At 41.6% G+C, this 12,131-nt stretch overlaps 1 protein-coding gene across 3 annotated transcripts in view; it reads left to right on the top strand.

Moving 5' to 3' along the window:
• The window catches only part of LOC138638773 (serotriflin-like), a 52,141-nt gene extending 40,462 nt beyond the window's left edge, over positions 1 to 11,679 (top strand). For all 3 annotated transcript variants that reach the window (XM_069728347.1, XM_069728345.1, XM_069728346.1), the window contains exon 8: positions 11,450 to 11,679. In XM_069728347.1, coding sequence (XP_069584448.1) covers positions 11,450 to 11,574 — 125 coding nt within the window. In that variant the 3' untranslated portion in view covers positions 11,575 to 11,679. The remainder of the gene's footprint in view (positions 1 to 11,449) is intronic.
• The last annotated feature ends 452 nt before the right edge of the window (positions 11,680 to 12,131 follow it).

The raw sequence follows: 12,131 nt of genomic DNA, 5'->3' as shown, positions 1-12,131 counted from the left end.
GGTAAAGGCCCCATCAACGGTATCTTCTTAGGAGACCGTTATTTTCCCTAAATGCTTCAATTCTGAAACAGTGAAGAATATAGAACACGCAATCGAATCAGGTTCACAAAATAAAGTGGAAAATGTAAAAAAAAAAATGTAAATTTTTTAACATTTATCAAAAAAAAAAAAAAAAATAATAATAATTGAAAGAGAAAAATTGCAGTTTTTTTGGTTGATGTACTTTTTCCCCAAAAACATCTAATAAAAATAATTCACAATGCCCTACATACCAATAAAAAAAACCACCGTCACGGTGCACAAAATATGAGCGCCCGCAAAGTCTCACTGAGGATAAACTAAGATCTCAGGAAATTAGTAACACAAGCACCCATTTTTCTTTCATTTTTCATCTCTCATGGATGGATTTCCGGAAAAAACAAAGCACATTTTAATCAAGCTCCTGGGCTGGTGAGGAAACAAAAAAAAGTGCATAATCAGGACAGGATTGAAGCTGATAATTTCTGCGAGGTAAACCGTTTCCCTGCCTGTTTAAAACAGGTCACCTCACAGAAAAAAAATCAGCTGCGATCCCATGCTGTCCTGTCTGTATAGTCTTTTGCTTCCTCCCCTGCCCAGGAGATGTGGTGTGATTGGACCATTTTCCTGCACGGTCAGACACGACCATAACACAATAAATAGCAGAGGCACATTTATAAGATTATCTCAGCACTGGATTTTATTTTCACTCATCCGATTGCAGAACTTATTTTTATTCTAAGATCCATTAGATTAAAATGTACTTTATTTGTGGGATAATCCCTTTAAGTAAAAAAAAAAGAAAAAGATAAATATACTGTATATATATATATACATAAGTGCTTTTCACAAAATTAGAATATCATCAAAAAGTTAATTTATTTCAGTTCTTCAATACAAAAAGTGAATCTCATATATTATATAGAGTCGTTACAAGCAGAGTGATCTATTTCAAGTGTTTATTTCTGTTAACCCCTTTACCCCCAAGGGTGGTTTGCACGTTAATGACCGAGCCAATTTTTACAAATCTGACCACTGTCCCTTTATGAGGTTTTAACTCTGGAACGCTTCAACGCATCCCAGTGAATCTGACATTATTGTCTCGAGACATATTGTACTTCATGACAATGGTAAAAATTATTTGATAGTACCTGCGTTTATTTGTGAAAAAAACGGAAATTTGGCGAAAATTATGAAAATTTCGCAATTTTCCAACTTTGAATTTTTATGCAATTAAATCACAGAGATATGTCACACAAAATACTTAATAAATAACATTTCCCACATGTCTACTTTACATCACCACAATTTTTGAACCAAAATTTTTTTTTGCTAGGGAGTTATAAGGGTGAAAAGTTGACCAGCAATTTCTCATTTCTACAACACCATTTTTTTTTAGGGACCACATCTCATTTGAAGTCATTTTGAGGGGTCTATATGATAGAAAATACCCAAGTGTGACACCATTCTAAAAACTGCACCCCTCAAGGTGCTCAGAACCACATTCAAAAAGTTTATTAACCCTTCTGGTGCTTCACAGGAATTTTTTGAATGTTTAAATAAAAAATGTAATTCAGCTCCAATTTGTTTTATTTTACCAAGGGTAACAGGAGAAAATGGACCCCAAACATTGTTGTCCAATTTGTCCTGAGTACGCTGATACCCCATATGTGGCAGTAAACCACTGTTTGGGCGCATGGCACAGATCGGAAGCGAAGGAGCGCCATTTGACTTTTCAATGCAAAATTGACTGGAATTGAGATGGGACGCCATGTTTCGTTTGGAGAGCCCCTGATGTGCCTAAACATTGAAACCCCCCACAAGTGACACCATTTTGGAAAGTAGACCCCCTAAGGAACTTACCTAGAGGTGTGGTGAGCTCTTTGACCCACCAAGTGCTTCACAGAAGTTTATAATGTAGAACCGTAAAAATAAAAAATCATATTTTTTCACAAAAATTATCTTTTCGCCCCCAATTTTTTATTTTTCCAAGGGTATGAGAAGAAATTGGACCCCAAAAGTTGTTGTACAATTTGTCCTGAGTACGCTGATACCCCATATGTGGAGGTAAACCACTGTTTGGGCGGATGGGACAGCTCGGAAAGGAAGGAGCGCCATTTGACTTTTCAATGCAAAATTGACAGGAATTGAGATGAGACGCCATGTTGCGTTTGCAGAGCCCCTAATGTACCTAAATAGTAGAAACCCCTCACAAGTGACACTATTTTGGAAAGTAGACCCCCTAAGGAACGTATCTAGATGTGTGGTGAGCGCTTTGACCCACCAAGGGCTTCACAGAAGTTTATAATGGAGAGCCGTAAAAATAAAACAAAAATTTTTTCCCACAAAAATTATTTTTTAGCCCCCAGTTTAGTATTTTCCAGAGGGTAACAGGAGAAATTGGACCCCAAAATTTGTTGTCCAATTTGTCCTGAGTGCGCTGATACCCCATATGTGGGGGGAAACCACTGTTTGGGCGCATGGGAGGGCTCGGAAGGGAAGGAGTGCCATTTGAATGCAGACTTAGATGGAATGGTCTGCAGGTGTCACATTGCATTTGCAGAGCCCCTAATGTACGTAAACAGTAGAAACCCCCCACAAGTGACCCCATTTTGGAAACTAGACCCCCTAAGGAACTCATCTAGATGTGTTGTGAGAGCTTTGAACCCCCAAGTGTTTCACTACAGTTTGTAACGCAGAGCCATAAAAATAAAAAATCTTTTTTTTTCCCACAAAAATTATTTTTTTAGCCCCCAGTTTTGTATTTTCCCAAGGGTAGCAGGAGAAATTGGACCCCAACAGTTGTTGTCCTATTTGTCCTGAGTACGCTGATACCCCATATGTTGGGGTAAACTCCTGTTTGGGCACACGGGCGAGCTCGGAAGGGAAGAAGCACTGTTTTACTTTTTCAACGCAGAATTGGCTGGAATTGAGATCGGACGCCATGTCGCTTTTGGAGAGCCCCTGATGTGCCTAAACAGTGGAAACCCCCCAATTATAACTGAAACCCTAATCCAAACACTCCCCTAACCCTAATTCCAACGGTAACCGTAACCACATCTCTAACCCTGACACACCCCTAACCCTAATCCCAACCCTATTCCCAACTGTAAATGTAATCTAAACCCTAACTGTAACTTTAGCCCCAACCCTAACTGTAGCCCCAACCCTAACCCTAACCCTAGCCCTAACCCTAGCCCTAACCCTAGCCCTAACCCTAGCCCTAAGCCTAGCCCTAGCCCTAATGGGAAAATGGAAATAAATACATTTTTTTAATTTTTCCCTAACTAAGGGGGTGATGAAGGGGGGTTTGATTTACTTTTATAGTGGGTTTTTTAGCGGATTTTTATGATTGGCAGCCGTCACACACTGAAAGACGCTTTTTATTGCAAAAAATATTTTTTGCATTACCACATTTTGAGAGCTATAATTTTTCCATATTTTGGTCCACAGAGTCATGTGAGGTCTTGTTTTTTGCGGGACGAGTTGACGTTTTTATTGGTAACATATTCGGGCACGTGACATTTTTTGATCGCTTTTTATTCCGATTTTTGTGAGACAGAATGACCAAAAACCAGCTATTCATGAATTTCTTTTGGGGGAGGCGTTTATACCGTTCCGCGTTTGGTAAAATTGATAAAGCAGTTTTATTCTTCGGTTCAGTACGATTACAGAGACACCTCACTTATATCATTTTTTTATGTTTTGGCGCTTTTAAACGATAAAAACTATTTTATAGAAAAAATAATTATTTTGGCATTGCTTTATTCTCAGGACTATAACTTTTTTATGTTTTTGCTGATGATGCTGTATGGCAGCTCGTTTTTTGCGAGACAAGATGACGCTTTCAGCGGTACCATGGTTATTTATATCTGTCCTTTTGGTCGCGTGTTATTCCACTTTTTGTTCGGCGGTATGATAATAAAGCGTCGTTTTTTGCCTCATTTTTTTTTTTTTCTTACGGTGTTTACTGAAGGGGTTAACTAGTGGGCCAGTTTTATACGTCAGGCCGTTACGGATGCGGCGATACTAAATATATGTACTTTTATTGTTTTTTTTTATTTATTTAGATAAAGAAATGTATTTATGGGAATAATATATATTTTGTTTCCATTATTTAGGAATATTTTTTTTTATTTTTTTTTTACACATTTGGAAAATTTTTTTTTACTTTTTTACTTTGTCCCGGGGGGGACATCACAGATCGGTGATCTGATAGTTTGCACAGCACTCTGACAGATCACTGATCTGACATGCAGCGCTGCAGCCTTCACAGTGCCTGCTCTGAGCAGGCTCTGTGAAGCCACCTCCCTCCCTGCAGGACCCGGATCCGCGGCCATCTTGGATCCGGGCCTGGAGCAAGCAGGGAGGGCGGTAAGACCCTCGCAGCAACGCGATCACATCGCGTTGCTGCGGGGGGCTCAGAGAAGCCCGCAGGGAGCCCCCTCCCTGCACGATGCTTCCCTGCACCGCCAGCACATCACGATCATCTTTGATCGCTGTGTGCCAGGGGTTAATGTGCGGTGGGTGGTCCGTGACAGCTCCTGGCACACCCGGCCGCGATCGGCCGCGCTCCCCCCGTGAGCGCCGCCGATCGTGCTGGACGTACTATCCCGTCCGTGGTCATGGGGGCCCACCCCACCTCGACGGGATAGTACGTCCGATGTCAGAAAGGGGTTAATGTTGATGAATGGCTTACAACCAATGAAAACCCAAAAGTCATTATCTCAGTAAATCAGAATAATTAACAAAAACTGCTGCAAAAGCTTCATAAGCATTTAAAAAGGTCCCTTAGTCTGTTTCAGCAGCTCGACAATCATGGGGAAGACTGCTGACTTGACAGACTTTGTCCGTTCCGTATTTAGAAACAGCCAAATTGAATGATTGTGAAACATGGATCAATTGCATAACTGATGCAAACAGACGAAAATGATCACCAATGATTATTATCCATTTGGGTTGTGTTGTGTGTCAATTTTAGAAGGGGCAAAAATGTTCTCCATGATGAAACCAAAACAAAGGCCTCATAATAGTGAATGGACTGCTCTGCTTCACTTTGCATCAGTTGGAATGGATCTGTTTTTTACTTTAACCCCTTTCTGACATCAGATGTACTATCCATCAAGGTGACCTGGGCCCGTATGACCATCGACGAGATAGTATGTCATATGTGATCAGCCGCGCTTATGGGGGTAGTGCAGCCGATCGCGGCCGGGTGTCAGCTGATTATCACAGCACCCAGTACAAAGTGCCAGCTCCCGGCACTTTAACCCCCCAGGACAATGCAATCAAACAAGATTGCAGCGTTCAGGTGGAATAGGGAAGCATCGCACAGGGAGGGGTCTCCCTGCGTGCTTCCCTGAGACCATCAGAACAACGCGATGTGATCGCGTTGTTCTGAGGTTCTCCTCCCTGCAGGCCCCCAGATCCAAGATGGCCGCGGGGTCCTTCCAGGTCCTGCAGGGAGGTGGCTTCTCAATGCCTTCTAAGAGCAGGCGCTGAGAAGCCCCTGCACTGCCTGTCAGATCGCTGATCTGACACAGTGCTGTGCAAAGTGTCAGATCAGCGATCTGACTTTACACAGTGATGTCCCACACTGGGACAATGTCAAAAAGTAAAAACAAAAATATTATACTGTGTAAAAATATATTTTTTTAAATCCCTAAATAAAGAAAAAAAAAATACTGTTCCAATAAATGCATTTCTTTTTGTAAATAAAAAAACAAACAATAAAAGTACACATATTTAGTATTGCCTTGTCTGTAACGACCAAACCTATAAATCTGTCCCATTAGTTAACCTCTTCAGTGAACCTCGTAAAATAAAAGAGGGGAAAAAATGCGTTATCATCATACCGCCAAACAAAAAGGGGAATAACACGCTATCAAAAAGACGGATATAAATAAACATAGTACCGCTGAAAACATCATCTTGTCCCACAAAAAACGAGATGTCATACAGCATCATCAGCAAAAAGATAGAAAAGTTATGTCCCTCAGAATAAAGCAATGAAAAAATAATTATTTTTATATAAAAGTTTTTAATGTGTAAAAGCGCCAACACATAAAAAAATGATATAAATGAGATATCGCTATAATCACAGTGACCCGAAGAATAAAACTGCTTTATCAATTTTAACACACGTGGAATGGTATAAACGCCCCCCAAAAAGAAATTCATGAATTGTTTTTTGTTCATGCTGCCTCCCAAAAATCATAATAAAAGGCAATCAAAAAATGTCATGTTCCTGAAACTGGGACCAGTAAAAATGTCAACTTGTCCCGTAAAAAACAAGACCTCACATGACTCTTTGGGGCAAAATATGGAAAAATTATAGCTCTCAAAATGTGGTGATGCAAAAACTAATTTTTGCATAAAAAACATATTTTAGTGTGTTACAGATGCCAAACATAAAAACATGCTATAAAAACCTGCTATAAATAGTAAATCAAACCCCCTTTATCACCCCTTTAGTTAGGGAAAAATAATAAAATTAAAAAAATGTATTTACTCTCATTTTCCCATTAGGGTTAGGGTTAAGGTTGGGGCTAAAGTTAGGGTTAGGGTTGGGGCTAAAGTTAGGGTTAGGGTTTGGGCTAGAGTTGGGGTTAGGGTTTGGATTATGTTTACGGTTGGGGTTAGGGTTTGCGATTAGAGTTGGGAATAGTGTTAGAGTTGTGTTGGGATTAGACGTGTGGTTAGGGTTGGGATTAGGGTCAGGAGTGTGTTCAGGTTAGGGGTGTGGTTAGGGTTATGGTTAGGGTTGGGATTAGGGTTAGGGGTTTGTTTGGGTTAGGGTTTCAGTTAGAATTGGGGGGTTTCCACTGTTTAGGCACATCAGGGGCTCTCCAAACGCGACATGGCATCCGATCTCAATTCTAGCCAATTCTGCATTGAAAAAGTAAAACGGTGCTCCTACCCTTTCGAGCTCTGCCATGCGTCCAAACAGTGGTTTACCCGCACATAATGTTTTTAGGCGTACTCAGGACAAATTGGACAACAACTTTTGCAGTCCAATTTCTCCTGTTACTCTTGGGAAATTAAAAAATTTGGGGCTAAAAAATCATTTTTGTGGGAATAAAAAATATTTTTATATTTTCACAGCACTGCGTTATAAACTTTAGTGAAACACTTGAGGGTTCAAAGTTCTCACAAGACATCTAGATAAGTTCCTTTGGGGGTCTACTTTCCCAAATGGTGTCACTTGTGGGGGGTTTCCACTGTTTAGGCACATCAGGGGCTCTTCAGATGCGACATGGCGTCTCATCTCAATTCCAGCCAATTTTGCATTGAAAAGTCAAATGTCGTTCCTTCCCTTCTGAGCTCTGCCATTCGCCCAAACAGTGGTTTGACCCCACATATGGGGTATCGACGTACTCAGGACATATTGCAAAACAAATTTTGCCATCCAATTTCTCCTGTTAACCTTGGGAAAATAAAACATTGGGGGCTAAAATTAATTTTTGTGAAAACATTTGAAGTAAGAAAATGTGTCATTTTTTCTGTGACCGAATCCCTAAGCGCGGTATCATATATTATGGTGATATATCTTGTTTAGGTTCAGTTTACCTTTTCCTTAAAAAAAAAGCCACACAAATGGATTTTCAAAATGCAAGTGAAAGTAGCTATACCGGCAGTCCTATGTAAAACCCTAGACGGTACACCGTGAGCCCCATTCATTACAGCATTTGCACATCTGTTTTGTGTAGTTGCCCTTCCTTTAAAATGAAACAGTCAGCAGACTTTTGCAACCTAATCTTAGGGCAAAATGATGCAGGGAAAGAGAAGCTGAATCCAAAGATGTATCACTTAGATTAATGGGAGAAACAATTCTGACAAAATCAGAGCGCTTAGATTTAGAATGAAGCAGAGCTTCCCCCGCCCACACCAGGCTCTCTGTGGACAAAGTCAATAGACAGTGAGCTGCCTATCACAGGAGGGTGGATAGTCCCGCAATGTTAATCTCTTCACAATTAGAAACATACTTTTTTTGTTATGAGGTTTCAAGGATTAAAAGTTAACAACAATATTTCCAAAACCAATCTTTGTAAGGACCAAAACAACACAATTGAAATGACTATAATGGAACTATAAGACAGAAAATACCCAAAATTGAAACCATTATAAAAACTGCACACAACTGCACACAACTGCACACAAGCACAAAGTGCTCAAAACCACATTCAAGAAGTTTATTAACACTTTGGGTGTTTTGTAGGAATCAAAGCAACGTGGAAGGAATAATGAAAAATTAAAATTTTCCCTCAAAAATTTTGCTTTAGCGTAAAATATTTCATTTTTTACAATGGAAACAGGTGAAAATGGACCATGAAACGTGTTTTTCACTTTTTCCTCAGTGCAACAATACCCCATATGTGGTGACAAAAACTACTGTTTGGGCACACAGCAGGGGTCTGGAGAGACATAGCACCATTTGTCTTTGGGAGCGCAAAATTGGCTGCAATAGATAGCAGATGACATGTTGTGTTTGCAGACACCCTGATTAGGGTTGAGCGACTTTTACTTTTATAGGATCGGGCCGGGTTTCACGAAACCCGACTTTCTCAAAAGTCGGGTCGAGTGAAATCGGCCGATCCTATAGAAAAGTCGGGGTTGGGTTCGGCCGAAACACGAAACCCAATACAGTGCATTGGGTTTCTAATGGTTCCCAGGGTCTGAAGGAGAGGAAACTCTCCTTCAGGCCCTGGGATCCATATTTAAGTGTAAAATAAAGAATTAAAATAAAAAATATTGCTATACTTACCCTCTGACGCGCCCTGGTACTAAGTGGCAGCCTTCCTTCCTTAGAATCAGCGCGTGAAAGACCTTAGATGACGTCGCGGCTTGTGATTGGTCGCGCGACCGCCCATGTGACCGCTCACGCGATCAATCACAAGCCGCGACGTCACCGAAGGTCCTTCAAGTGCTGATTCTTAGGAAGGAAGGCTGCCAGAAAGAAGCAGGGCGCGTCCGAGGGTGAGTATATACCTAATAGGAATATACTCACCTAATAGGAATATACTCACCCTCGGACGCGCCCTGCTTCTTTCCGGCAGCCTTCCTTCCTAAGAATCAGCGCTTGAAGGACCTTCGGTGATGTCGCGGCTTGTGATTGGTCACGTGAGCGGTCACATGGCCGGTTGCACGACCAATCACAAGCCGCGACGTCACCTAAGGTCTTTCATGCGCTGATTCTAAGGAAGGAAGGCTGCCGCTTAGTACCAGGGCGCGTCAGAGGGTGAGTATAGCAATATTTTTTATTTTAATTCTTTATTTTACACGTAAATATGGATTCAATACCGATTTCCGATATTGCAAACATATCGGAACTCGGTATCGGAATTCCGATTCCAGATTCAGAAGATTGCCGACCTCATGGCCGACCCCACACAGGGATCGGGTCGGGTTTCATGAAACCCGACTTTGCCAAAAGTCGGCGACTTCTGAAAATGGCCGACCCGTTTCACTCAACCCTAGCCCTGATGTGTCTAAACAAAGAAAACCACCCACAAGTAGTGTTGAGCGATACCGTCCGATACTTGAAAGTATCGGTATCGGATAGTATCGGCCGATACCCGAAAAATATCGGATATCGCCGATACCGATATCCGATACCAATACAAGTCAATGGGACATCAAGTATCGGAATGTATCCTCATGGATCCCAGGGTCTGAAGGAGAGGAAACTCTCCTTCAGGCCCTGGGATCCATATTAAAGTGTAAAATAAAGAATTAAAATAAAAAATATTGTTATATTCACCTCTCCGGCGGCCCCTGGACATCAGCGGGAGGATCCGGCGTCCGGCACGGCTTCTTTCTTCAAAATGCGCGCCTTCAGGACCTGTGGAATGACGTCCCGGCTTCTGATTGGTCGCGTGCCGCCCATGTGACCGCCACGCGACCAATCAGAAGCCGCGACGTCATTCCTCAGGTCCTAGAAGGCGCTCATTCTAGGACTTTAGCTGAGGAATGACGTCGCGGCTTCTGATTGGTCGCGTGGCGGTCACATGGGCGGCACGCGACCAATCAGAAGCCGGGACGTCATTCCACAGGTCCTGAAGGCGCGCATTTTGAAGAAAGAAGCCGTGCCGGACGCCGGATCCTCCCGCTGATGTCCAGGGGCCGCCGGAGAGGTGAATATAACAATATTTTTTATTTTAATTCTTTATTTTACACTTCCGATACCGATACCCGATATCACAAAAATATCGGATCTCGGTATCGGAATTCCGATACCGCAAGTATCGGCCGATACCCGATACTTGCGGTATCGGAATGCTCAACACTACCCACAAGTGATCCCATTTTGAAAATGTGACCCCTCAAGGAACTGATCTAGAGGTGAGGTGAGCACCTTGAACTTGAAATGAAAAACATGTGGAAGCTAAATGTGGTTTAGACACACTGGGGCTCAGAAAGAAAGGGACATTTAGATTTGGGAGTGCAGAATTTGCAGGACTTTATATGGGAGGAGAAGTGCCATAGCAATTTTCCAAAGCATTTGAGCTACCAGAAATGTGGAAGCCTCTTATATTTCCATTGACAGATGACAGACTTGAGTGGGGACTTGATTTTTTGTGTGGATTGAGTTGAAAATTTTACTGGAAACATTTTACATAACATTTTGTATCATATTTATCCTGTGCTCTACCCTGAGCACTTATATCGGGTTTTATATCGAAATCTCTGAATTACGTGATTCAGTTGAAACTCCTGAGGGACCCATTCATTATGATGAGGCAGCAGAGTTACTATGGACTTTGTCTGGCTTCTGTTCAGTTGTGTCCTTTTTTCAGAGGTGCACAAAACTCTGATTGACCGTTCTTTTTTGCAAGGTTAAAAAACCAGGCACCACCAGATCATAGGTCACATGGCATCCACAATGTCTCCATCTGCCTCATTATAGGGAATGGTCCTTCGGGAGTTCCGACTGTATCATTTATTTACACAGAAACCCCAGTGTACATGCTCAGCGTAGTGCACAGGATAAATGTGTGCTGAGCCTTACTGCAATCTTTGTGAGACAGAATTAAAAAAATCTAATTGATTTTATTTATTTTTTATGGAATTTCTCTGGAGTGAATAGACAAGTTTATTCTTCGGGTTGATGTGATTACAGCAATTTGGGGATTTGCCTATCTCTAATTTCAAACCTATATATCATTCTTTACCAGATGTGCCTCCAGCTCCTTTTTATATCCAGACATTATATATACAATTACAAATTCTCGGTGCAGTACATTCCAAAATTTCCTCTCACTGTAAAGAATACTTTTCTACGTAGATGTGTAAATCACCGTTTATCCACATGTAAAGAATGACAATGTCCATGGGAGATATGATTTTTGCCATATTATATATTTAGCTTTGTTAGATCTGTAAGAGGGATGCCATGTTTTCATTTTCTCTTTTATTTTTTTTCTCTTCTTAGCTAATCCTTGTCTAGTAGCGAATAATTTTAGCAACTGCAAAGATCTGAAAGATTACTGCAAGATATCAAAAGGTATAGCGGATGGATGCCAAGCAACATGCACCTGCGAAAATAAAGTGTTCTAAAAATCCGTCTTGTTCTTTTCACATCGTGAGAAGTGATTACATCTTAGTTTGTCCGATTAACATTTTGTTTTCATTTTGAGTAAATAAAAGCAAATCTATATGAAACTGAAGGAGTCATTATTGATATTGTGAAGAATCTGCAGTGGCTACAATTACACAATCCTTGTGTATGCGTGGAAGGCATTTGTCCTTTATTGCATCAGAAATGGTGAAGAACTTGACCCAAAGAGGGCGATATGTGGGTATTGATTTGCAAACCAGGAGTTTGGCCTAAAATGTCTCATAAATAAAGGTTTAAATATTTAGATGTTAAGGACTACGCTAAGGCTACTTTCACACTAGCGTCGGGCTCGGCAGTGAATGCGCCGCACACCAGGGGGCAGCGGATGCATTTTTCCAGCGCATCCGCTGCCCCATTGTGAGGTGCGGGGAGGTGGGGGAGGAGTTCCGGTCACGCATGTGCGGTCGGAAATGGCAGACCGTCGGAAGCAAAAAACGTTACATGTAACGTTTTTTGCTCCCGGCGGTCCGCCACAACACGGCGCAACCGTCGCACA

This window comes from Ranitomeya imitator, chromosome 5 (assembly GCF_032444005.1).
Source record: "Ranitomeya imitator isolate aRanImi1 chromosome 5, aRanImi1.pri, whole genome shotgun sequence".
Taxonomy (NCBI): domain Eukaryota; kingdom Metazoa; phylum Chordata; class Amphibia; order Anura; family Dendrobatidae; genus Ranitomeya; species Ranitomeya imitator.
This window is presented reverse-complemented; position numbering and strand designations above follow the sequence as displayed.